The sequence below is a fragment of the Scyliorhinus torazame genome, chromosome 20, assembly GCF_047496885.1.
Source record: "Scyliorhinus torazame isolate Kashiwa2021f chromosome 20, sScyTor2.1, whole genome shotgun sequence".
Taxonomy (NCBI): Eukaryota; Metazoa; Chordata; class Chondrichthyes; order Carcharhiniformes; family Scyliorhinidae; genus Scyliorhinus; species Scyliorhinus torazame.
The window spans coordinates 21,885,262-21,912,454 of NC_092726.1; the positions used below are offsets into that span (position 1 = coordinate 21,885,262).

The 27,193-nt window shown below is 55.6% G+C and overlaps 1 protein-coding gene across 1 annotated transcript; it reads left to right on the forward strand.

Annotated features, from left to right (window-relative positions):
- Positions 1–3,402: 3,402 nt before the first annotated feature.
- Positions 3,403–26,634, forward strand: LOC140396740 (phosphatidylinositide phosphatase SAC2-like). Its single transcript, XM_072485484.1, has 15 exons — positions 3,403–3,584; positions 9,907–10,086; positions 10,710–10,776; positions 11,825–11,949; positions 12,433–12,510; positions 13,643–13,763; positions 14,906–15,034; positions 15,694–15,811; positions 18,307–18,508; positions 19,666–19,737; positions 19,881–19,951; positions 23,511–23,639; positions 23,881–23,971; positions 24,567–24,677; positions 25,299–26,634. The coding sequence occupies exons 4-15, from the start codon at positions 11,840–11,842 to the stop codon at positions 26,086–26,088; spliced, it is 2,022 nt and encodes a 673-aa protein (XP_072341585.1). The 5' UTR covers positions 3,403–3,584; positions 9,907–10,086; positions 10,710–10,776; positions 11,825–11,839; the 3' UTR covers positions 26,089–26,634.
- Positions 26,635–27,193: the final 559 nt, after the last annotated feature.

Below are 27,193 nucleotides of genomic sequence, written 5' to 3' on the forward strand. Positions count from 1 at the left end.
GGAGGCAGGGAAATGGAACTCTGTTCCCGTCGGGGTTACGGATTACCCAGTCGCTATTGTGGGAGGGATCTTGCAGTTTGGACTCTGGCCGTCTTGTTGCCTGCGCGACAACCGTGACCATCGAGCTTCATTGGCTGTAAAGCACTCTGGGACATCCTGAGGATGGGAAAGGCGCTATAGAAATGCAAGATGCCACCCCATGCTGTGGGGCACCGTTAAACACTGGTGTTACAGGAGGCCGAACCGGTCGGTGAAACCAGGACTGAGATTTAGTGAACAGAGAGAGTTTCTCGAGTTGGCCTAGCATTGCCGCTCTCCCACCGCGCCCAAGGTCCCAACTGTCTCCCAGTTATACTCCCTGCTAATAAATCAAATCATCAATAAAATAAACAAAGGCCTGGGGGTGAGGGCCCCGGGTGGGACACGACAACGAGAACACAACGTCAAAGGAAACTTAGCGAATCCCATTAAAATGTCATTCATTGCTGACGATGCTCTCTATCCGCTGTGGGGCCCACAGGGTACGGATGGTCCCCTATTTGAAGGTGATCACAGTCGGATTATGGTCAACAACCGGTCACTGTCTTCCACTCTGAATTAATTTCAATCGCTGGACCGACTGGGAACATACCCCCCCGTCCGCCGCCCCGCTTCACCGCGATTTAACTCCCGGTCTCGCTGCCGCACTAACTCCACCCCCCCCCTCTCCGATTCTGTATTCCAGTTCACGGGCGAGGAGAAGCTGGAACGTCGGCTACTGGAGGAACTCGTCAAAATGTTCACCAATTCGGACTCCTTCTACTACAGCCTGACCTACGACATCACGAACTCCGCCCAGCGGCAGAACGGCAAGGCGCAGGGCACAGAGAGGTCGCCACCGTCGGCAAGTGTCAGAGGATTGCTTGTGGTCGCACTCTGCACGCCTTGTCCCATACCCGTGTCCTCCCCATGTGACGCGGTCCGCTGACCATATCGCCACCTCGGGAGCGAGGCCTGCCTCGGATTCCCCAGCACCAGCCCCCGACACGATCCAGTGTCCCCCAGATCGAACATAGAACAGTGCACCACAGTACAGGCCCTTCGGCCCACCATGTTGCGCCGACCATTTATCCTAATCTAAGATCACCCTCACCTACACCCCATCAATTTACTGCTGTCCATGTGTCTGTCCGAGAGTCGCTTAAATGTCCCGAATGACTCAGACTCCACCGCCTCTGCTGGCCGTGCATTCCACACACCCACCACTCTCTGTGTAAAGAACCAACCTCTGACATCTCCCCTATACCTTCCTCCAATCACCTTCAAATTATGTCCCCTCGTGACAGCCATTTCCACCCTGGGGAAAAGTCTCTGGCTATCCACTCTATCCATGCCTCTCATCACCTTGTACACCTCTATCAAGTCACCTCTCTTCCTTCTTCGCTCCAGTGACAAAAGCCCGAGCTCCCTCAACCTTTCTTCATAAGACCTGCCCTCCAGTCCAGGCAGCATCCTGGTAAATCTCCTCTGCACCCTCTCCAAAGCATCCACATCCTTCCTATAATGAGGCGACCAGAACTGGACACAATATTCCAAGTGTGGTCTAACCAGGGTTTTATAAAGCTGCAGCAAAATCTCGCGGCTCTTAAACTCAATCCCCCTGTTATTGAAAGCCAACACACCATACTCCTTCTCAACAACCCGATCAACCTGGGTGGCAACTTTGAGGGATCTATGCACATGGACCCCAAGTTCCCTCTGTTCCTCCACACTTCCAAGAATCCTGCCTTTAACCCTGTATTCAGCATTCAAATTTGACCTTCCAAAATGAATCACTTCACATTTATCGAGCTTGAACTCCATCTGCCACTTCTCAGCCCAGCTCTGCATCCTGTCAATGTTAAATTGCCCTCAGTGTCCAAAGAAAAGGTGAGATGGGTTATGGGGGTAGGGTGGAGGTGTGGGCTTAATTAGGGTGCCCTATCCAAGGGCCGGCGCAGACTTGATGGGCCGAATGGCCTCCTTCTGCACTGTAAATTCTATGATCTATGATCTATGAATGTCCTGTTGTAACCTGCAACAGCCCTCGACAATATCTACAACTCCACCAACCTTTGTGTCTTCGGCAAACTTACTAACCCACCCTTCCACTTCCTCATCCAAGTCATTTATAAAAACCACAAAGAGCAGAGGTCCCAGAACAGAGCCCTGCGGGACATCACTGGTAACCAACCTCCAGGCGGAATACTTCCCATCCAACACCACCCGCTGTCTTCTTTCGGCCAGCCAATTCTGTATCCAGACAGCCAAATTTCCCACTATCCCATGCCCCCTGACCTTTTGAATGAGCCTGCCATGGGGAACCTTATCAAATGCCTTACTGAAATCCATATACACCACATCCACTGCCCGACCTTTATCAATGTGTCTCGTCACATCCCCAAAGGTCGGCTTTATTTTGGACAGTGCACTGTTAAGAGGCCAGGGAGGGCCGCTGGCAGTGGGGAAACTAGGCCGTCTCTGGTCAGAGTGCAGAGCCTCCTTCATCAGAGGCCGCAGATTTTGTTCAGACAGGCCATCCTTCAGGGCCGGATGTCAAACCCGAAGCCCCAATGTCATCTTTCGCCTTTTGAGGAGGATCAGGGTAATTCTCCCCGAGGGCCCTGACCAATATTTACTCCCCCAAATGTGTCAGCCGCCTGCACAAAGCAAAGTCCCCGCCCCCCCCCCCGCCCCCCCCCCCCCCCCCCCCGCCCCCCCCGAGGTGGGCAGGGAAGCAAAAAGCAGCACATGTGGGCGTCAAGAGATTGATTGACCCTGTCCGCTCCCCGCCCCCACATTCACACACTCCCGAAGAATGGTATGGGCCCACATTCTGTCTGCCACCCAGAGACCAAAAGTGGGGGACACAACACGCTGGACCTTGCTTTCCAGAGGTAGATTTTCTAAAATGTCCGCCTTTCCGTCTCATTCAGGTGGATGACAGATTCTTCTGGAACAAATATATGATTCGCGACCTGCTTGAGGAAAAGGTAAGTTCGGCCTTCTGACTTGGTGCCTGGGGAGTGGGGAGCCTGTTTGTACCAGTCCGCCTCGGACAGCAGATTTAAAGGGCCCAAACAGACCTCCTGGCTGCCCGACCGCTGGGAGGCGCACCTGCCCCTTGAAGGCCTCATTGCTGTTACCCCCCCCCTCGGACAATGACCCGGGGCCCACGCCTGGTGGTAGCGTTCGGAGACTCGAAGCAGGGAGCTGGGGCCTTGCAGGGCCTCCTCCATACGGCACCACCAGACCCCATTTACCCTCCTTCCCCCCTCCCCCCATTTACCCGCCTTTCATTCTCCGACAACTTCCCGTTCTGACCTTTGACCCCCAATGTTGTTCTTTCCGCTTCCCTCCCCCTCAGAATGTGATGGCGGAGCAGTGGATCATCCCCATCATCCACGGCTTCGTGCAAATGGAAGAGATCCACATCCACGTCTCCCAGTACTTCGAGGAAGAGAGCAGCTTGTCCGAGATTTCCGATCTTACCCAGGACGAGGAACTGTCAACTGAACCAAAGTTCCTGCTCGTTCTCATCTCCCGACGGAGCAGATTCAGAGGAGGTAGCTCAGTATTCCCTTCTCAACACCGCGTGGAGAGACATTGGTGCGTTTACTCTCTCCCTCCCTCGCCCTCTCTCACTCCTGCTCTCTCTTGCTCTCTTCACGCTCCCTTGCTCTCCCTCACGCTCTCTTGCTCTCCATCGTGCTCTCGCTCCCGCTCTGTCACTCCCGCTCCCTCTTGCGCTCTCGCTCTCGTTCTCTCTTGCGCTCTCGCTCCCGCTCTCTCTTGCGCTCTCGCTCCCGCTTTCTCTTGCGCTCTCACTCGCGCTCTCTCTTGCACTCTCACTCCCGCTCTCTCTTGCACTCTCGCTCTCGCTCTCTCTTGCACTCTCGCTCTTGCTCCCGCTCTCTCTTGCACTCTCACTCCCGCTCTCTCTTGCACTCCCGCTCTCGCTCTCTCTTGCGCTCTCACTCCCGCTCTCTCCCGCTCTCACTCCCGCTCTCTCTTGCTCTCGCTCCCGCTCTCTCTTGCGCTCTCACTCGCGCTCTCTCGTGCGCTCTCGCTCTCTCTTGCACTCTCACTCCCGCTCTCTCTTGCACTCTCGCTCTCGCTCTCTCTTGCGCTCGCGCTCTCTCTTGCGCTCTCACTCCCGCTCTCTCCCGCTCTCTCTTGCTCTCGCTCCCGCTCTCTCTTGCTCTCGCTCCCGCTCTCTCTTGCGCTCTCACTCGCACTCTCTCGCGCGCTCTCGCACCTGCTCTCTCTTGCGCTCTCGCTCCCGCTCTCTCTTGCTCTCTCGCTCTCTCTTGCGCTCTCACTCCCGCTCTCTCTTGCTCTCGCTCCCGCTCTCTCTTGCACTCTCGCTCCCGCTCTCTCTTGCGCTCTCGCTCCCGCTCTCTCTTGCGCTCTCGCTCCCGCTCTCTCTTGCACTCTCGCTCCCACTCTCTCTTGCGCTCTCGCTCCCGCTCTCTCTTGCGCTCTCGCTCCCGCTCTCTCTTGCACTCTCGCTCTCGCTCTCTCTTGCGCTCTCGCTCCCGCTCCCGCTCTCTCTTGCGCTCACGCTCTCGCTCTCTCTTGCGCTCTCGCTCTCTCTTGCGCTCTCACTCCCGCTCTCTCTTGCGCTCTCGCTCCCGCTCTCGCTCCCGCTCTCTCTTGCGCTCTCGCTCCCGCTCTCGCTCCCGCTCTCTCTTGCGCTCTCGCTCCCGCTCTCTCTTGCGCTCTCACTCCTGCTCTCTCTTGCACTCTCGCTCTCTCTTGCGCTCTCACTCCCGCTCTCTCTTGCGATCTCGCTCCCGCTCTCTCTTTCGCTCTCGCTCCCGGTCTCTCTTGCAATCTCGCTCCCGCTCTCTCTTGCGCTCTCGGCTCTCTCGCGCTCTCGCTCCCGCTCTCTCTTGCACCTCCACTCCCGCTCTCTCTTGCACTCTCGCTCCCGCTCTCTCTTGCGTTCTCGCTCCCGCTCTTTCTTGCGCTCTCGCTACCGCTCTCTCTTGCGCTCTCGCTCCCGCTCCCCTCTTGCGCTCTCGCTCTCTCTTGCGCTCTCACTCCCGCTCTCTCGCGCTCTCACTCCCGCTCTCTCTTGCTCTCGCTCTCGCTCTCTCTTGCGCTCTCACTCGTGCTCTCTCTTGCACTCTCGCTCCCGCTCTCTCTTGCGCTCTCGCTCCCGCTCTCTCTTGCGCTCTCGCTCCCGCTCTCGCTCTCGCTCCCGCTCTCTCTTGCACTCTCGCTCTCGCTCTCTCTTGCGCTCTCGGTCCCGCTCTCTCTTGCGCTCTCGCTCCCGCTCTCTCTTGCGCTCTCGCTCCCGCCCTCTTGTGCGCTCTCGTTCTCTCTTGCGCTCTTCGCTCCCGCTCTCTCTTGCGCCCTCGCTCCCGCTCTCTCTTGCGCTCTCGCTCCTGCTCGCTCGTGTGCTCTCGCTCTCTGTTGCGCTCTCGCTCCCGCTCTCTCTTGCGTTCTCGCTCCCGCTCTCTCTTGCGCTCTCGCTCCCCGCTCTCTCTTGCGCTCTCGCTCTCTCTTGCGCTCTCTCTTGCGCTCTCTCTATTGCGCTCTCGCTCTCTCTTGCACTCTCACTCTCTCTTGCGCTCTCACTCTCGCTCTCTCTTGCGCTCCCTCTTTTGCGCTCTCGCTCTCTCTTGCACTCTCACTCCCGCTCTCTCTTGCGCTCTCTCTCTTGCGCTCACGCTCTCGCTCTCTCTTGCGCTCTCGCTCTCTCTTGCACTCTCACTCCCGCTCTCTCTTGCGCTCTCGCTCCCTCTTGCGCTCTCTCTCGCGCTCTCGCTCTCTCTCTTGCACTCTCGCTCCCCGCTCTGTCTTACGCTCTCGCTCTCGCTCCCGCTCTCTCTTGCACTCTCGTTCCCTCTTGCACTCTCGCTCCCCGCTCTCTCTTGCGCTCTCTCTTGCGCTCTCTCTCTTGCGTTCTCACTCTCTCTTGCGCTCTCACTCTCGCTCTCTCTTGCGCTCTCACTCTCGCTTGCACTCTCTCTTGCGCTCTCTCTCTTGCGCTCTCGCTCTGTCTTGCGCTCTCGCTCTCGCTCCCGCTCTCTCTGGCACTCTCGCTCTCTCTTGCGCTCTCTCTTGCGCTCTCACTCTGTCTTGCGCTCTCACTCTCGCTCTCACTCTCGCTCTCTCTTGCGCTCTCTCTTGCGCTCTCTCTCTTGCGCTCTCGCTCTCTCTTGCGCTCTCACTCTCGCTCCCTCTTGCACTCTCACTCCCGCTCTCTCTTGCACTCTGACTGCCGCTCTCACTTGCACTCCCACTCTCTCTTGCGCTCTCGCTCCCGTTCTGTCTTGCGCTCTCGCTCCCGCTCTCTCTTGCCCTCTCGCTCCCGCTCTGTCTTGTGCTCTTGCTCCTGCTCTGTCTTGCGCTCTCGCTCTCGCTCCCCGCTCTCTCTTGCACTCTCGTTCCCTCTTGCACTCTCGCTCCCGCTCTCTCTTGCGCTCTCGCTCCCGCTCTCTCTTGCGCTCTCTCTTGCGCTCTCTCTCTTGCGTTCTCACTCTCTCTTGCGCTCTCACTCTCGCTCTCTCTTGCGCTCTCACTCTCGCTTGCACTCTCTCTTGCGCTCTCTCTCTTGCGCTCTCGCTCTGTCTTGCGCTCTCGCTCTCGCTCCCGCTCTCTCTGGCACTCTCGCTCTCTCTTGCGCTCTCTCTTGCGCTCTCACTCTGTCTTGCGCTCTCACTCTCGCTCTCACTCTCGCTCTCTCTTGCGCTCTCTCTTGCGCTCTCTCTCTTGCGCTCTCGCTCTCTCTTGCGCTCTCACTCTCGCTCCCTCTTGCACTCTCACTCCCGCTCTCTCTTGCACTCTGACTGCCGCTCTCACTTGCACTCCCACTCTCTCTTGCGCTCTCGTCGCTCCCGTTCTGTCTTGCGCTCTCGCTCCCCGCTCTCTCTTGCCCTCTCGCTCCCGCTCTGTCTTGTGCTCTTGCTCCTGCTCTGTCTTGCGCTCTCGCTCTCGCTCCCGCTCTCTCTTGCACTCTCGTTCCCCTCTTGCACTCTCGCTCCCGCTCTCTCTTGCGCTCTCGCTCCCGCTCTCTCTTGCGCTCTCACTCTCGCTCTTTCTTGCGCTCTCTCTTGCGCTCTCACTCTCTCTTGCACTCTCACTCTCGCTCTCTCTTGCGCTCTCACTCTCGCTCTCTCTTGTGCTCTCTCTTGCGCTCTCTCTCTTGCGCTCTCGCTCTCTCTTGCGCTCTCGCTCCCGCTCTCTCTTGCGCTCTCTGTCGTGCGTTCTCGCTCTCTCTTGCACTCTCACTCCCGCTCTCTCTTGCGCTCTCGCTCCCGCTCTCTCTTGCGCTCTCGCTCCCGCTCTCTCTTGCGCTCTCACTCCCGCTCTTGTGTTCTCACTCCCGCCCTCTCTTGCTCTCACTCTCGCTCTCTCTTGCACTCTCACTCCCACTCTCTCTTGCACGCTCGCTCCCTCTTGCACTCTCACTCTCGCTCTCTCTTGCTCCCGCTCTCTTGCGCTCTTGCTCCCGTTGTCTCTTGCGCTCTTGCTCCCGCTCTCACTTGCGCTCTCACTCCCGCTCTCTCTTGCTCTCGCTCCCGCTCTCTCTTGCTCTCTCACTCCCGCTCTCTCTTGTACTCACGCTCCCTCTTGCACTCTCGCTCCCGCTCTCTCTTGCGCTCTCGCTCCCGCTCCCTCTTGCGCTCTCGCTCTCTCTTGCGCTCTCGCTCCCGCTCTCTCTTGCGCTCTCTTTCCCATTGTCTCTTGCGCTCTTGCTACCGCTCTCTCTTGCGCTCTGTCTCCCGCTCCCTCTTGTGCTCTGTCTCCTGCTCTCTCCTGCACTCTCGCTCCCACTCTTGCGCTCTCGCTCCCGCTCTCGCGCCCTCTCTCTTTTGCTCTCACTCTTGCTCTCCCTCTCCCCCTCCCTCCCAATCGCTATCTCTCTCTTGTTCTCTCTCTCTCTCTTTCCCCCCATGTCACTGTCTCTCTCGCTCTTTCTCTCTCCCTCCCTGTCTCTCTCTCTCCCTCCCTGTCTCTCTCTCCCCTCCCTGTCTCGCTCTCTCTCTCCCTCCCTGTCGCTGTCTCTCTCGCTCTTTCTCTCTCCCTCCCTGTCGCTGTCTCTCTCGCTCTCTCTCTCCCTCCCTGTCGCTGTCTCTCTCGCTCTTTCTCTCTCCCTCCCTGTCGCTGTCTCTCTCGCTCTCTCTCTCCCTCCCTGTCGCTGTCTCTCTCGCTCTCTCTCTCTCCATCGCTGTCCCTCTCGCTCTCTCTCTCTCCCTCCCTGTCGCTGTCTCTCTCGCTCTCTCCCTCCCTGTCGCTGTCTCTCTCGCTCTTTCTCTCTCCCTCCCTGTCGCTGTCTCTCTCGCTCTCTCTCTCCCTCCCTGTCGCTGTCTCTCTCGCTCTCTCTCTCTCCCTCCCTGTCGCTGTCTCTCTCGCTCTCTCTCCCTCCCTGTCGCTGTCTCTCTCGCTCTCTCGCTCTCTCCCTTCGCTGTCTCTCTCGCTCTCTCTCTCTCCCTCCCTGTCGCTGTCTCGCTCACTCTCTCTCTCCCTCTGTGTCGCTGTCTCTCTCTCTCTCCCTCCCTGTCGCTGTCTCTCTCTCTCTCTCTCCCTCCCTCCCTGTCACTGTCTCTTCCACTCTCTCTCTCCCTCCCTGTCTGTCTTGTCTTCTCTCTCTCTCTCTCTCTGTTTCTCTCGTTCTCTCTCTGTCACTCTCCCTCTCTCACTGTTACTCTTTCTCCCTCTCTCGTTTTCTCTCTCTCTCTGTCCCTCCATGTTCGGTGTTTTTAAGCTGGTCAGAGTGACAATTGGTGTGGAACCCCAAATAAGTTTCTGTGGATGGAAGAATAGAAAGATATGCATTATTTTCCTTTTAAATATTTTTATTGGTTTTCCCATTTTATGTTTCACTCTTCATTTCTTCAGTTTTTTAAATTCGTTCATGGGTGTCGCAGGCTGTGCCAGCGTTTATTGCCCATCCCGAATTGCCCTCAGTTAAGAGTCAGCCCCATTGCTGTGGGGTCTGGAGTCACGTGTAGGCCAGAACGGGTCAGGACGGCGGATTTCCTTCTCTGAAGGACATGAGTGAACCAGATGGATTTTTACAACGAGCGACAATGGATTTGTAAGAAGTCTGACAACACCAGGTTAAAGTCCAACGGGTTTGTTTCGTAACACTAGCTTTCGGAGCGCTGCTCCTGCCTCTTCATTCACCTGAGGAAGGAGCAGCGCTCCAAAAGCTAGTGATTCAAAAAAAACCCGTTGGACTTTAACCTGGTGTTGTCAGACTTCTTACTGTCACCCCAGTCCAACGCCGGCATCTCCCCGTTTGTGGTCATCGTTCGACTTTTAATTCCTTGACTGGTTAAAGTTTTGCTGTTGAACAATTGTTGAACAATTATGTGGGTTAGATAACTATTGTCAAAAACTACGGACGATTCTGAATAGTCGAAGAGCTCCTGCAAATTGTGGCTCTCCACTACGAAGACTATCCCCAGACTCCCTGGGGTAACAGTGCCACGTGGTTGTTCTTGACTGCCTCCTGCTGGTCGGAGGTCTTGTCTGTCACTATATACATGACTGCTTCTGCATGTCATCACAGTCCTGTCTCCAGCTTGTGATGGTGGCGGCCATTGTTACCTGAGTAAACCTATGTCTGATGGCGGACATTTTGGTTCGGCCAAAGTGCTGAAGGAGTTGATTTGACCTTTCCCCTCAATGACCCAACAACTACGAAGCGTGCGACAGCCAATGAGGTACAGTCGCTGTTGCCGTGTCGGAAACGCAGCAGCCAATGTGTGCACAGTGCGATCCCACAGACAGCACAGTGCCGATGACCATTTTTTTGCGATGTTAATTGAAGGATACATATTGACCAGGAGACGGGGAGGGGTGGGGGAGAAGCCTCTGCCTGACCATCAGCAATGGAATGGTTAATGAACTGTTTCTGTTTCTCGTCAGGAATGCGGTACAAACGCAGGGGAGTCGATAGCGACGGAAATGTGGCTAATTACGTGGAGACCGAGCAACTGGTTTACCGAGGCGATAATATTCTGTCCTTCGTCCAGCTCCGGGGCTCTGTCCCCATCTTCTGGAGCCAGCAGGGTTATCGATACAAGCCCAGGCCCAAACTGCACAGGAGTAAGTCGGGAGGGCGGCTGATCAGCAGCTCTCCACGTTCTGATTGGCTCCTCGCTGTGGGGTACTCGCTCAGTGGTCCCACTCCCAGGCCCTGTAAAAGGGGGGAGGGGACTTGTCTCGGCAGACCCCAGTTACCAGCCCGGGAACAGCGCAGAGTGGGAGGAGGCTAGCTGGCCCGGCAAACCTATTCCACACCATGGCGGCCAGCAGGTATATCGACGGCACACCTTCTCCTCCCCCCCCACACCAGCCCCTCCTCTCTATCCTCGGAACAGATCAGTCATTCCTGATGCGCCCAGCTTCCACAGAGCTCTGAGACCTCACAAGAGGGCATGTTCTATCGGCCCCTCCAGCCTGTTCCGTCATTTGATTCGCTCAATGCGGCTTGGCCCCGCATTCCCGCCGACCGCCCAAACCCCACTCCGCTGATACCCTTGTTCGTCAAGAATCGGCCTTTGAACTATCCACTGACCCTGCCTCCACCACCCTCTGTAATCGACAACACTCCATTTGTCGTCCTAATGCCTTGCTGTGGCTAACCTTTCATAATTTACTAAAAGGGTGTGACAATTTGTTCAACACGGAGAGAAGTCAACGTAAACTTTGCTTTTCTGTTGGAGCAGGTGACCAAGAGAACAGGCTGGCTTTAAGACCCACTTTGAGGAACAGTTTCAGGTTTACAGTAGAGAGGTTTGTTTCCGTTTCTTACTCATCCATTTAACATCCTCCACTTTGCCCCCCTTTGAATGATCAATGGCGGGGTGGAGGGGGGGGCTCAGTCAGGTCGCCATGGGAGCTGACCCAGTAAGAGCCAATGGGAGCGGGGCTCAGTCAGATCGCCATGGGAGCAGACCCAGTGAGAGCCAATGGGAGGGGTGCTCAGTCAGGTCGCCATGGGAGCAGGAGCAGGCCCAGTAAGAGCCAAGGGTGGGGAGGGGGGGGGGGGGGGGGGGGCTCAGTCAGATCGCCATGGGAGCTGACCCAGTGAGAGCCAATGGGAGGGGGGTTCAGTCAGGTCACCATGGGAGCAGACCCAGTAAGAGCCAATGGGAGGGGGGCCTCAGTCAGGTCGCCATGGGAGCAGACCCAGTAAGAGCCAATGGGAGGGGGGGGCTCAGTCAGATTGCCATGGGAGCAGACCCAGTCACAGCCAATATGTGTAGGGGGGGGGGGAGGGGGGGGCTCAGACAGGTCGCCATGGGAGCAGACCCTGTAAGAGCCAATGGGTGGGGGCCTCAGTCAGGTCGCCATGGGAGCCGGCCCAGTAAGAGCCAATGAGAGGGGGGGCTCAGTCAGGTCGCCATGGGAGCAGACCCAGTGAGAGCCAATGGGGGGAGGGGGTGGCTCAGTCCAGTCGCCATAGGAGCGGACCCAGTGAGAGCCAATGGGAGGGGGGCTCAGTCAGGTCGCCATGGGAGCAGACCCAGTGAGAGCCAATGGGTGGGGGCCTCAGTCAGGTCGCCATGGGAGCCGACCCAGTGAGAGCCAATGGGGGGAGGGGGTGCCTCAGTCCGGTCGCCATGGGAGCAGACCCAGGAAGAGCCAGATTGTCAGGAGAAAGGAAGACAATGGAACTTTGCACCTTCAGTTTGAGCTTTGTGAGAGTTTGGATCCCAGAAGGTGTCTGGGTGCAGAATTAGCTTGACCCCAAATTCCACACGGTCCCTGTTTATTTTCCAAGGGGGTGCGGATGTGACCCCTGGCTCGGGATTGCTGACCGGTTGTGTCTTTGCTCTAGGTCATCATCAATCTCATGGACCACAGTGGCCCGGAGAAGCTGATTGGTGATGCCTTCCTGAGGCAGGTGGAGTTGCTGAACGACCCTCGCATCATTTACGTCTCCTTCGACTTTCACCGTCAGTGGTAAGAGGGTAGTATCGCTGGGCTAAACTCAGTGAACCCCTTTCCCCCAACATTCCCCCCCCCCCCCCCCCCCCCCCCAGCTCGCCATTGCCGTGGAGTTCTATCGCATCCCGACAGCACGTAAGGGGGACCATTCGGCCCATTGAGTCTAACCCGAGGTTAAACCCTAGGTAAGAGCACCTTACCTAGAGCCACTCGGAAGCGCTTGCTGTCAGAATGTGCCGGGGGGTGGGGGTCACTACCTCATGACAATTGAATGGCTCCCCCCCCCCCCCCCCCCCCCCCCCCCACCCCCACATGCACCCTCATCACCTCCCAATGCCAGCGGTTCCTCTCCCGCTCCCTGAACCCCCTGCTCCCCCGAGAGAGAGGGTGCGAATCGGCCTCTTCCCCCCCCCCCCCCCCCCCCCCCCCCCCCCCCCCCCTCCGTTGCCTTCCAGCGGCCGACTCTGCTAACACGGATTGTCCCTTCGTCTCTCCCAGTCAGGGCAGGAAGTTTGAAAATGTCAACATTCTGACGGGAGGAATCAGTAACATCATCAACGACCTGAGCTGGTTCAGGTAAGCACCGGCCGAGCGCCGACTCCTCCAGCCTGGAATTCGGGCCTAGCTGTTCTGGGCCTCGAGCTGCATTTCACAATCCTGCCCCCCCCCCCACCCGAGCCAAATAATAAGCAGAACGAGCAGTTGGTTGAAGGCTGTTAATGGAGGGGAAAACAGATTGCAGGGGTGCAGTAGGCCGCATCCCTACTTCTAGGCCCGAGGCTCCGGGTTCAGGTTCCACACCAGGCCTGCTTGGCTGCGGAAGGAGTAACCTTGAGCCGGTTCGACGGGCTGATAGTCAGCCGGGGAACCCTCCCAAAAGATGAGGTGGGGGGGGGGGGGGGGGGGCGGCGGGGCGGGGAGGAGGAAGGTGGCGTGAAAAACACTCACAATACAAGGAATTTGGGAATCATTTGAATTCCCGTTTCACCATCTGCCACGGTGGGATTTGAACCCACGTCCCCCGAACTTGAGCCGAGGTCGCTGGATTAATAGGCCAGTGGCAGTAACACTCGGCCACCCTCGGCAGATTCCGTTCTTTGTGGGGGGGGGGGGGTAAATAGCCCGCCCCCCCCTACCTTCGCCCCTCCTTCGCGGTGTTGTCAAGGGGTCTGAGCCGCTGTTGGCCAAGAGCTGGGCAAATTTCCCTCGCTCAGGATGAAGATCTGAACAGGTGTGGGCCATTCAGCCCCTCGATAGCGAACCTTTGCCCTGTATCCCTGAACACCGTTCGATCACGGAGGCCCCCCCCCCCCCCGATCTCAGATTTAAAATGAATGGATTTGGTGTCTGGTCTCACCCTCGCGAGGACCACGCGGGCAATCGCTGATTGAATGCGTGTTGCCGTGGTGAGCATGAGGAGACTCACTCAGCAGAGACTGGTTATTGGGGCCTTTAAACGTCGCTCCCAGACCTGGACCGCCTGTGGAGTTCTCTACCCCATCGTCTGAATTGTTAACGGATGCAGACAGTGGTTGAGGCCAGGGCTGGCAACACCAGTCGTGATCGGACGGGAATGAGGCGTCGCCCCGGGCTTGAGCACTGACCTCTGGGAAGCAGCAGGACCGCCACTCTTGGCGATCTTGCCGACGCGCTCTCTCGGCAGTTCCGGATCTGAACCTTGCTGTCTCTGCCTCCACACCTTCCGCAGGTTAACTGAGGGTGTGGTGATGAGCTGGCAGGAAGGCGTGCCTCGTGTCAACTGTATGGACTGCCTGGATCGGACCAACCTCGTGCAAGCCGCCATCGCCCGGAACATTCTGGAAAGACAAGTAAAGCGGCGCCTTCTCCCCTCTCCCTCTGCGCCTCTCGCCCTGTTCAATCCCCTCGCCCTCTCACCCCTGACCCATGCCCTCTCACCACCGCTTCCCCCCCCCCTCCCCCATTCATTACGACCATGTCTGATCACACATCGGCCTCAAATCAATCTATCCCTGCCGTGGAAAGGGCTAATTCCTATTTTGGGAAAGCTGGGGGAGGGATTTTATCCACCGATGCAGACTTCCATTTCTACCTGGGGACGGGTGGGGGGGGGAGCGCCCCTGTGGGTCTATCCCACAATTCCCAGCGGTTCTGGGGAGTTGCCAGAGTAACTATCCTGACATCACTTTTGGGGGTAGCACAGTGATTAGCACTGCTGCCTCACAGCGCCAGGGTCGACTCCAGCCTCGGGTGACTGTCTATGAGGAGTCTGCACGTCCTCCCCGTGTCTGCGTGGGTTTCCTCCGGGTGCTCCGGTTTCCTCCCGCAGTCCAAAGACGGGCGGGTTAGGTGGATTGGCCATGATAAATTGCCCTTGGTGTTCAAAAAGGTTAGGTGGGGGTTACTGGGTTACGGGGTTATGTCATGGGCTCGTGTAGGGCGCTCTTTAGGGCAGCACGGTGGTGCAGTGGTTAGCACTGCTGCCTCACGGCGCCGAGGTCCCAGGTTCGATCCCGGCCCTGGGTCACTGCCCGTGTGGAGTTTGCACAATCTCCCCGTATCTGCGTGGGTCTCACCCCCACAACCCAAAGATGTGCAGGGAAGGGGGATTGGCCACGCTAAATTGCCTCTTTATTGGAAAAAAGAATTGGGTACTCTAAAAAAAAATTTTTTAAATAGGGTGCTCTCAGTGGATCTGTGCAGGCTCGATGGGCCGAATGGCCTCCTGTAAATACCCATTTTGGGCTGAGGAGGATCTATTCCATCAGAAGGGGCTGAGTTTGACCTCTGACCCGGAACTGAAAGCCAGCGAGGTCATTCGGTCTGCACCAAGGGCTCATCAAGTTCACCCGAGAGGTCGTTTCCCCCTCCCCCCCCCCCCCCCCCCCCCCCCCCCCCCACTGGGGTTCAAACTCCACCGCCCCGCAGGAAGTCCGCTGACTCGGGCTGGAGGATCCTGGGCGGTTTCTAATCCGAGCCTCTTCTTTCGCAGATGAAGATGTTGAGGCTGCTGCCACGGCGAGCCACTCTCCCCCAGGACGTTCAAAAAATATTCCAGATCGTCTGGGCAAACAACGGGGACACCATCAGCAAGCAGTACGCTGGCACCAACGCGATGAAGGTAAGAGCCCGCCCGCTCGTATTGACGTCCCGGCTGAGGGCCAGAGCGGGCGAAAGAGAGGGGTAAAGGGAGTCTCCTCGTCAAGCGAGTGACTGGCGGCACTTTGAGATTCAACGGGTCCTGTGCTGTCCCCCCGCCCCCCCCGTAGTCGAGTGGCTGCCGCCAGGGCAGGGCGCAACCCGCAGTGTTGCCCGCTTGCCTCAACGCCCGCAGTGGCCTCACAGCGCCAGGGACCCGGGTTCGATTCCGGCCTTGGGTGACTGTCTGCGTGTGGGAGTTGGCACGTTCGCGCCCGTTGCCCCCCCCCCCCCCCCCCCCCCCCCCCCCCCGCCGTGTCTGCGTGGGTTTCCATCGGACACTCCGGTTTCTTCCCGCAGATATGCAGGAATCGGTGGACTGACCGGGCTGAATTGCCTCTCAGTGTCCAAACGTGAGGTGGGGTGACAGGGATAGGGCAGGGGAGTGGGCCTGGGCCTGGTGTGCTTTCGGAGGTTCGGTGCAGACTCTATAGGCCGAATGGCCTCCTTCTGCATTGAAGGGATCCTCCGATAGTCTTTACACCTTCTTTAAGGAGGTGGGAGAAAGGAAATAATTTTCACACACAACATCCTGTCGTTGAGGCCGAACCCTGATTTATTTTTGTTTTCTCGCCGTGTTAGAGCGATTTTACGCGTTATGGACAGCACAAGTTTTCGTCCGTGATGAAGGACAGCTACAGGTCTGCGCATCGCTATTACCTCCATCACTTCAGGCACACATACAGACAGGCGGTCATTGGTAAGGAAGAGGCGGAGGCTGAAGGGCCATCATCGGGCCTATCGGAAGGGATTTGGGGGAAAGAAAACAGGCGGGGGAATTCCAAAATCGAGGCGTTAAGTCACTGGAAGCCGATGGAGTGGGAGGGGGATAGGAGCTTGCTGCAGAATGGGCTGAAGTACACGGATGAGCCTGAAAGAGCGAGCTCTGCTCGCGGACGGGGGAGGAACTAGATTGTGCTTCATGTCAGGTGGGGGGGTGGGGGGGGGGGGGGGGACGGGCCGAGGGCATCTCAGGCCTGGGAAAACCAGTGGCCCCTTTATCCATTCAAGCCCCCCAGTCTTAAGAGGGTTGCAGATGAGGTCCACATGAGTGGTTAGCACTGCTGCTTCACAGCTCCAGGGTCCCAGGTTCGATTCCCCGCTTGGGTCACTGTCTGTGCTGAGTCTGCGCGTTCTCCCCGTGTCTGCGTGGGGTTTCCTCCGGGTGCTCCGGTTTCCTCCCACAGTCCAAAGATGTGCAGGTTAGGTGGATTGGCCATGATCAATTGCCCCTCAGTGTCCAAAAGGTGAGGTGGGGTTACTGGGTTACGGGGATAGGGTGGAGGCGTGGGGCTTAAGTCGGGTGTTCTTTCCAAGGGCCGGTGCAGACTCGATGGGCCGAATGGCCTCCTTCTGCACTGTAAATTCTATGAAAACGAATCCATGAGTGTACGGGATGGGAGCCCCAAATGAAAAATCTCTCACATGTGCTATTCAACATGAGATATCTTTAGTCTTGGCCCCGATGCCTGTCCAATAGTAGCAGCAACTGTTCGACCCCCAACATTTGTTAGGATATCAGACAAGAACCCCAAACCTTTTTTTTAAATTTGTAAAATGTGAGGAAAGGGGACTTCACCCCACGAATTACAACTCGAACCAATCGGTATCTTTTATGTTAAAACAAACTTCAATTTAAACGCAGAATTAACCCCATTAACATCAAAGAAATAGTGTTACAATTATCCGTTAAAAGTTCTTTAAATGTAAGGAAATTAAACTTGGTAACTGACCATCCACATCTGCCACTAATTCCAATTAAGCAACCCGATACAGTTCAAATGCCACTTATAAATAAAGTCAGCGCAACAGGTACTCGCTTAGTTGTGCACAAACCTTTGGGAGAGTTCCTTTCAAGTACACGTCTGTCGTGTCCAACTCACATCCTGTGTCAAACTGCTGTTCAACTTAAAATCTTGCATCAGACCGCAAAACTACAGCCAGACCTCGTGAAGGTCCATGACCTGTTTAGCTCGGACTAAATACAAACCCTCATTAATTATGTACTCTCCAGGGAATCTCCAGCAATCACAGCAACATCCCATTAGCCCTTTATCTATAACCAAGTAAATGGCTAGAAACAATAATTACTTCAGGCATCCGTAACAAAAGAGTGATCAGCCCTCAGCAAAGGCTAAGAGACTGAACCAGATGCGTAACTTTTTAAAGTTTTAAGACGGTGAAGAAAGATTAATTTGTTCCAGGAGTAATAATATAAGAAATAGGCCTTGGTTATTTTATAAACAAACTTTATTCAAACAAAATAAAAGAAAACAATTTAAACTTTTCAACTGAAAACTAACACTAATAAATTACATGCAGTTTCTTCACCCTAACACTAGTTCCCGTCAAACAGCAGATTTCATGAAAATACAGCTCTCGTTCCACTTAGACATACAGGCAAAAGCAACCCTTGCACTTAGGAAGCAATCTTTCTTCTGTTGGGACATTCAGTCAGAACCCTTTTCCTAAGCCTTCTCTGTGACTTTTTCATGACGTCTTCGATGGCTACTTACATCCTTCTCTGTGTACCAGATCCATGACCTGTCTCATGGCTGCTCGCATCCTCTGTCTTTGCCTGTTCCAAATTAATTCTCTCTCTCTCTCTCTAAGCTACGCCCAGCCCTTCAAACAAAGCTCTTCCTCTGGAATGTCCAGGCTGGAACTTATCAATTATAATTGAGCTCCTCCCGTTTATCAGAACTATGCCATTCATATGCAGCTACCTTCCATTGACGGACAAATGGGCCATCAAGCTCTGTAATAGGATAATGGCTGTCAAACAAGGTTGTCCCGAATGACAATGGATCTTGGGTGAATCACCTCATGTATTCCCTAACTAGTTTAAGTCTGAATGGGACCATGTGACTTGGGCAGGTGTGGGCGTATCCCTTTGAATCCGGGCTAACAGTATTTTCCTTCCGTCTGTTTAACCCCTAAATTGCCGTCTTCACCTTGGCCCCCCCCACCCACAATTTCTGGACCAAAGTTCCTTATATCTCCCACATCGTGACACTTTTACAACACCTTAATTGCAGATTTAGTAGGCACACTGCATGTGTGTATTTCAAACCACGGTTCTTAATAACATTACTGCCGCAAATATGGAAATATAACAATTTCTACATTCAGTACAGAGCACCCAGGACAGAAAGCAGATAGAGTGATAATAATCCACTTTCTGATTGCTCCTAGACTTGATGCATGGCGTTAAAATGACCATGGATATGCAGACCCTCATCGGGAAAGAGAAGCCAGCAAAGGCTCTCTTGAAGCGGGAGAGTATGTCCCGGCAGAAGGAGGAGATTGAAGCATTGATCCAAACCTGCAGTTTTCTCCTGATCCCCACCTCGGAGGAGTTCCTGGGAGGCTGGCTCTTCATCAACTGCATGCCGAGGTGGCCCTCCGACATTCCCCTGAAGGATTTAGCCTTTTGGAGCTTTGAGCACTTGCACTCAGAGTGTCGACGGGGCGGCGGGCTTTCTGAAATGTAGAGGCAGATGTTTGTGTTCTGGGCAAGGATGTAACACAGAGAGCGTGACATAACCTTTACGCCGAGGGTTGAGTGTTCAGATATGGTTCCCTCGGAGCGGCACAGTGGTTAGCACCGCTGCCTCACGGCGCCAGGGACCCGGGTTCAATTCCGACCTGTGTGGAGTTCCCCTCAGCTCGAGAAAATGTTTGACGGGGGACCATCCTCAGTGAGGTCGGGAGTTGGGCGTGTAAGGGCGGAGTCTAACTAGAACTAGGGGCAGCACGGTGGCACAGTGCTTAGCACTGTTGCTTCACAGCGTCAGGGACCCAGGTTCGATTCCCGACTTGGGTGACCGTCTGTACGGAGCCTGCACGTTCTCCCCCGTGTCTGCGTGGGTTTCCTCCGGGTGCTCCGGTTTCCTCCCACAGTCCAAAGATGTGCAGGTTAGGTGGCTTGACTGTGCTAAATTGCCCAGTCGTGTCCAAAGTTTAGGTGGGGGTTGCTGGGTTACTGGGATAGGGTGTCGGCTTAGGTAGGATGCTCTTTCGGTGGCCGGTGTAGACTCGATGGGCCGAATGGCCTCCTTCTGCACTGTAAATTCTATGATTCTAGAGGCAGCGATGTGGGGCGGCAGGGGCGGTGTGAGCTGATGAGTGTCGGCGGGCAAACTGATCCTTGTACTGAGGCTAGGTTTAAGGAGAGCTCGACCAACAGGAAGAGTGGGGAGGTGAGGACACAAACCAGGGGTCAACAAGTGCCCTTGTACACCTCACCAAACCACACGTCAAAGGGGGTTCGGACTGTGCAGAGCCGGTTTTATTCACGTTATCGTCTCACTCGGAAGAGAATTTGAAAAGTATTGTTGGTGACGGAGCTTGTATGCCCGTCTATCCGCTCTTTGTACGTGAGGCGCTGGTCTCGAGGTTTCGGTTGGAACAATGGACTGGGAAATGTCGGGGGCGATCTTGCTGATGACTAATTCTCAGGCCGAATGCATTCATCGTGTCAGACGACGTTTTGCGTCTGAACCCAGTCAACTCCAACAAACTCTTAACTATTCTGTTGTTCCTTTGCTCCAGTTCAGGAGATACGTCAGCTCAGGACGTGGATGTCACCTTCCTGCTCTCCAATCACGCGTGCTATTTCGCCTAGTAAGTACTCCCAAGTGTGAAGGCTAGCACCGGGATGCGGGCCCAATGGCCTGCCTTTCGTCCTCTGCTCACTCATTGTTGGATGCTCCATGTGGTCCGAGGTTTGGTTGGGTCGCGCCTGAACTAATGTGTCTCCCTTGCAGCATTGACAAGGACTCGGAGATCACGCACCACAGTCGGATAGGCCTGGAGGATATTGACAAGATCGAGATTGGTAAAAATGTTGCCTTTGCCTCTGTCCGTCTGTCGCTGTTAGAACTGAAAATTCGGGTGTTCGTCCAGCACGAGAGCAAACAAACGAGGCTGGGATAGTTCAGCCAGAGGTGCCAAGTAGAAGATCCATCTCGGTCTCCTCCGGAGGTCCCCACTATCCCAGATGTCAGTCTGCCAATTCGATTCACCCCACGTGTTGTCAAGAAATGACAGAAGGCACTGTATACAGCAGAGGCTATGGGCCCTGACACTATCCCGGCAATAGTACTGAAGACTTGTGCTCCAGAACTTGCCACGCCCCTTGGCAAACTGTTCCAGTCCAGCTACAACATTGGCACCCAACCGGAAATGTGGAAAATTGCCCAGGTGTGTCTTATCCAGAAGAAATCTATCCTGGTCAATTATTGCCCCATCAATCATTATTTTTTTTAATTAATTTACGGGATGTGGGCGACACTGGTTAGGCCCAGCATTTATTGCCCATCCCTAGTTGCCCTTGATGGTGGTGAGCTGCCTTCTTGAACCGCTGCAGTCCCTGAGGTGTAGGTACTCCCACAGAGCTGTGGGGGAGGGAGCTCCAGGATTTACTTCCGTCATTTTTCCCAAAATTCTTTGGGCTCTGGAATGGTTCCGACAGATTGGAGGGAAGCTAACACAGCCCCACTATTCAAATCGGGAGGGAGAGAGAAAACAGGCAACTGTAGGCCAGTGAGTCTAACGTCAGTAGTAGGGAAGTCGCTCGAGTCCATTATTAAGGATTTCAGAGCAGAACATTTGGGAAGCAGTGGTATAATCAGACAAAGTCGGCATGGATTTACGAAAGGAAAATCATGCTCGACAAATCTACTGTAATTCTTTGAAGATGTAACTAGTAGAGTTGACCAGGGAGAACCAGTGGATGTGGTTTATTTAGACATTCAGAAGGCTTTGATAAGGTTGCACTCAGTGCATTAATAGGTAAAGTTAAAGCACATGGGATTGCGGGTAATGTCTTGAGAGGGATAGAAAACTGGTTAGCAGACAGGAAGTTTGAAATGAATGTTTTTTTTTCCAATTGGGAGGCCGTGACTAGTGGGGCACCGCAGGGATCTGTGCTGGGACCCCAACTATTCACATTGTACATCAATGATACGAACGTGCATCAGTCACTGAAAGAAATCGCACAGGTACAGCAGGCAGCATGGGTGCCGACATCTGGTGCAGGGTGGGCGTTTACCCGCCCTCCGTGTGGGGGGTTACCCACCGTCCATGTGGGGAGAGGGGGTAGGGTTAGGGGTGTGTGGGACGGGGTTAGTGCCAGGGGCACAGTGTTGCCTCCTCACCCTGGCCGCCCTGACGCGGTTGTGCAGTTTCTCCCAAGATTGCTGTCCGATCTGGATGGTATTACCCACGGCGCTGACCGCCTTTTGCCACCCGCGCCCAGGCACGGCGAGCGGCAGCGGCCGCCGCCTTCCCGGGCTGGTGTACAGGGTCATCCGCCTCTTCTCCACCGGGTCCAGGAGGGTCTCCAGCTCGGTATCCGTGAAGCGTGGGGCTGTTGGCTGGGATGGTATGTGTGGGGAGGGAAGGATGAATATGTGGCTGCAACCTGTCCGCCTCCTGATTGTCAATCGCGAAACTGGCGAATCGGGCACCGTTTCTCATTGGAATCGATTATGTGCCACGTGGCCCCGGTGCTAGCCTCTTTACGGGAGCAGAATCGGTCCAGGTGTGGCGCCAGTTTGGCCGTCCGCGTGAAACTCCACAAATTCTGCGCTGGCGTCAACTCCTTATCTCAGACACGGAGAATCCCATCCATTGTCTTCAAATTTGCAGATGACACAAAGGAGGGTGAGCTGTGAGGAGGATACAGAGATGCTTCAGCGGGATTTGGACAGGCTGAGTGAGTGGGTACATGCATGGCAGATGCAGTATAATGTGGGTAAATGTGAGGCCATCCACTTCAGTAGCAAAAATAGGGAGGCAGATTATTATTTGAATGGGTGTAAATTGAGGTGGACACTCAGCAAGACCTTGGTGTCCTCGTGTATTAGTCGCTGAAAGTGAGCGCGCAGGTACAGCAGGCAGTAAGGAAGGCAAATGGTATGTTGGCCTTCATAGCGAGAGGATTTGAGTATCGGAATCGGGATGTTTCACTGCAATTGTATCGGGCATTGGTGAGGCCACACCTGGAGTAGTGTGTGCGGTTTTGGGGTCCTTATCTGAGGAAGGATGTTGCTATGGAGGGAGTGCAGCGAAGGTTTACCAGGCTGCTTCCTGGGGTGGCTGGACTGTCATATGAGGAGAGACTAAGTCGGTTAGGATTATATTCATCGGCGTTTAGAAGAGTGAGAGGGGATCTTGTTGAAACTTATAAAAGTTTCCAGGACATCACTGCAGGAGTTCCTCAGGGTAGTGTCCGAGGCCCAACCATCTTCAGCTGCTTCATCAATGACCTTCCTTCCATCCCAAGGTCAGAGGTGGGGATGTTCTCTGATGCACAAGGTTCAGCACCATTCGTGACTCCTCAGATACTGAAGCAGTCCCTGTCCCAATGCAGCAAGACCTGGACAATATCCAGGCTCGGGGCTGACAAGTGGCAAGTTACATTCGCGCCACACAAGTGCCATGAATTAACCATCTCCAATAAGAGAGGATCTAACCATTTCCCTGTGACATTCAATGGCATCACCATCGCTGAATCCCCCACTATCCACATCCTGGGGGTTACCATTGATCAGAAACTGAACTGGACCCAGCCACATAAATACTGTGGCTACCAGAGCAGGTCAGAGACTGGGAATCCTGCGGAGAGTAACTCACCTCCTGACTCCCCAAAGCCTGTCCACCATCTACAAGGACACAAGTCAGGAGTGTGATGGAATACTCCCCACTTGCCTGGATGAGTGCAGCTCCAACAACACTCAAGAAGCTCGACACCATCCAGGACAAAGCAGCCCCGCTTGATCGGCACCCCATCCACAAACATTCACTCCCTCCACCACCGACGCACAGTGGCAGCCGTGTGTACCATCTACAAGATGCACTGCAGCAACTCACCAAGGCTCCTTAGACAGCACCTTCCAAACCCACGACCTCTACCATCTAGAAGGACGAGGGCAGCAGATACCTGGGAACCCCACAACCTGGAGGTTCCCCTCCAAGTCACTCGCCATCCCCGACTTGGAAATATATCGGCCGTTCCTTCACTGTCGCTGGGTCAAAATCCTGGAGCTCCCTCCCTGACAGCACAGTGGGTGTACCTACACCTCCGGGACTGCAGCGGCTCAAGATGGCGGCTCACCACCACATTCCCAAGGGGCAATTGGGGGTGGGGAATAAATGCTGGTCTCGCCAGCGACGGACACATCCTATGAGTTACGATCCAGAAACCATGCCCTTTGCCATGTTGATCAACTATTGCATGTAAATGGGGTAACGACAGTATTAAGAATTGAATGTAGACACGATGACGTGATTCCTCCAAAGGGCGGTTATTTGTTGTCAATCAGACCCACAGTAGATCTTTGTAGTCTGTGGCCCACTTGGCGTATAGGCCTGACGATGAATTCTTTTCCAAGGTCAGCAACCCATCGCCATGGCAAACTCCAAGACGTTTCACTTGAGACTGCATTGCAGGAGTGCGGGGAAGAGGGATGGCCTGTTCACGTTGCAAAGCACTCTGCAGTGCCAACAGGACAGCAGTAGAGGTAACGCCCCCCCCCTTACTTTCAATTCTGTTCAACACTCGCGTTGGTAAGGCTCTCCAAGCCACTCGCGACCGTCGCCCGGGTGACCAGACAACCTTTGGGCCACAGTTGATATTGCCTGTAACTGCGTGTTTCTGCCTGTAATAACTCTCCCTGTTAGACCGAAACTCTCCGCCATTACACAGTCTCTCTCCCCGTCACTTTGGCCAGGGACTAGCTGCTAATGTTGCATCTCTTTCAGGGACACTGCAGTCAATAGCAAAGGCTGTCCAGAAGGCGAAGAGAGATACTACGGGTCTTGACCTCCCAGTCCTGGTTGACAATCCGCATCGGTGAGTTCCCGGGCCTGGGGTAGCGGAGGGGAGTTGGGGGCATGGGGAGTGGGGGCGGGGGGGGGAGGATGGGGGGGGCAATGGCTCTGCAGAGTAACATTCAGGTGTCAAGATATCCTCCGTGGGGTTCTGGAGAGCTGGTTTGTGTGGCATGCCGTCTCTGAGTCTACCTCGCCCACTGCAGATCGGCCAATGGGGTTGCCCCGATGGTGGGTAGACGAGCAGGAAATAGCCTCTCCAACCGCACCCGAGAACCTCTGCCCAGGGCTTGCAGTCGGTCGCAGAGTCTGGGGAGCCCTGCGGTGATGCCGTGGCAGTCCTGACGTTGGTTGCGTCGGGTTCATGTCTTCCGGGGCGGCATGGCAGCGCAGCGGTTAGCACTGCTGCCTCACGGCGCCGAGGTCGCGGGTTCGCTCCCGGCCCCGGGTCACTGTCCGTGTGGAGTTTGCACATTCTCCCCCGTGTCTGCGTGGGTCTCGCCCCCACAACCCAAAGATGTGCAGGGTAGGCGGATTGGCCGCGCTAAATTGTCCCTTCATTGGAAAACAAATGAATTGGGTACTCCAAATTGAAAGAAAGTCTTCTCTCTTTGCAGGTCACGTATTTCAGAAAGATTGTGGGCCCTGCTGGTGTCCTGGGTGGAGTCCCTCGTAGCCATGGTTAAATCCGTCATCAGAGCATGTCAACAGGGTCTCCTGAAGAACAGGTATTGTCTCCCTCAGAGTTTGTGAGCACCTCGCACCTTCCAACCATGTCTCAATAAGAGGCTCCTCTGGGAGTGACGCGCACGGAGGTTCAGAGAGCCTCCATGATCTGGACGTCCTGTCTGGCGCGTGTTAAACCCAAGCGGCAGCGTCAATGTCTTGCAGTCTTCCTGAAATAATCGACACCAGGAGCGTGCAAGCTTCCATGACCCGCCCCTCCCCGGCCTCGTTTGTGGGGAGTGAGACTGCGTCTGTCAGAGTAGGACCAAGGGGACAAGGGTTGGCCTCAGTACCTCTGAGAGCGAACCTACCAAGTCAAACCGTGACCCAAGAACCTTCTACTGCCCCGCTGTGTCCAGGAATCCAGTTCGCCTCCCAGTCTTGGTAACCCCCCCTGCCCCAGCCTTGGCCACGTGGCTGAGATGCAGGGTGAGCAGTGAGGAGGGGAGGGTGGGGGGATGGAGGGGGGGGGGGAATGCGGATGGGGGATCACGGTGCCCCCCCACACACACACACCCCCCACACACACACACCCCCCCCCACCCCTCCCCAGACCCATTGTTGAAAGACCACCTGAGCGACACCTGAGCCTGTCTTCACAGAGAACTTCTCATATCTTGCAGGGGCCTGATAGAGGCGGCGCCCGATGTTCCGGAATTACCCGCGAGGTTTACGCCCACCATTAAGGTCAACGCTGGTCCGGCCGAGTGCCACGAAGGAGAGGTTCTCTACCAAATTGACCAGCAGAGGGCCAAGGACCAGATGTTCTCCATCTACCTGCCCACAGAAGGGAAGCAGACCTTGCCGCATCCTGTCAAGCTGTTAGAGAAAGAGGACGACTCCAGTGACTTCTGGCCCTACGTCTCGTCCAGCAGCTCCACTTGTAGCACCTGCAAGAATTCCGACCAGGAAGAGTATTTCCTTTCGTCCAACAGCACCTCCTCCTCCTCGTCGTTCCTGTCCGAAAGCGACCCGACCACGATGCAGCGCTTCATGCTGGCCCAGGTGGACCCCAGCGCCGGACGACCGAAGGCGGGCGAGAGGAGCCAAGCCCAGCGCCCACCCCTCGCCGCCCGGTTCCCCTGCCAAAACGAGCTGCCACCCATCCGAGGCCTGGGCATAAACACCACCAGCAGATACAGCCGCAACCTGCAGGCCCAAGGCCTGCCCCCTCGGCTGAAGGTGCCCACCCGCCCGTCCAGCAAGTCCGGCCCCAGGGCAGGCCAGGCTGGGAGGCCTGCCACCCCCAAACGCCCCTCCGCTCAGCCGTCCCCGGCGCAGGTGTACAACAGAGCCAGCCCCTCCAAAGGCCAATCGCGGGGCAACAGACGGGCACGGCACACCGCCCGGGCTGAAGAGGCCAGGTTAGCGTCCTGGAGCAAGCAGATGGACGAGATACTCCCTCCAGATTAGGGCGGCCTACAACTCACTGGGAGAGGGGGGGGGGCCACCGCAAAATGGCGGTGCCCTGAACCCCAGTGAGATTAATAACAATCCTGCCTTAATGGAGCGATCGCCATGTACAACAGTGTTTGGTCCCCTCCTAACCTGCCTGGAGTACATACAATTATTGTCGGGCGTAACATTGACATTGAGACTGCCTGTGTTTACGGACATCACTTCAAAAACACCTTTCCAATGACGGAATTAATTTGATCCTCGGATTGTGGCCATTTAAGTTGCTGATCCGTCTGCCACGGCGCACACGCACACACCCATCTCGCATTCTGCACGTGTGTGGCTTCATGTTCCAACCAAAGATACGATCAGCAATCTGACTGCGTCGACCTACGAGCCTGTTTCAAACGTTCTATTTTTCACAGACAATGTATTATAGTTAAAACTGGTGAAACCTTTGTCGGTCTTGCCTCTTTGCCAAAGAATCAACCCTTCCTCCTTAATATCTCTCTTTTTTTTACCGCCGGATCAACTTTGTATCGCTGTCTGTGATCGATATTTTGCAGGAAACGATTAAACTGTTGACCACCGCCCTTTCCGTTTGTGTCTGCGTTCCTCCGATTTGTCCAGTGAGGTTCCTGGACGCCCGCTCCGGGGCGGTGCGGTGTTTGCAGGGGAAGCTCTCTGCCCTCCTCGCCTCGGGAGGAGTGCGGTGCTCGAGCTCTGAGAGGGTGGGTTATACTGGCCTCCGAGGTTGTTCGCCCTGGACCGCTGGGCGGCAGGGGGAGGAGGGGACTGGACGGGCGTGTCCCAATGCCGAGAACATCCAGACCCTCAGCAAGCACACCGGGATCCCTGAAGGCAGGAGGGCAGGTTAATAGGGGGTGAAAAAGGCACATGGGACACTTGCCTTTGTCAATCGAGGCACAGATTACAAAAGCAGGGAGGTCAGGTTGGGAGTTGTGTAGAACTTTGGTGAACCACTGCTGTGTGCAGTTCTCGTCGCCACTCTATAGGAAGGATGTGGTTGTACTGGAGAGGGTGCAGAGGGGATTCACCAGGATGTTGCCTGGGATGACACGTTTAAGTTATGAAGAGAGGTTGGCTAGGCTGGGGTTTT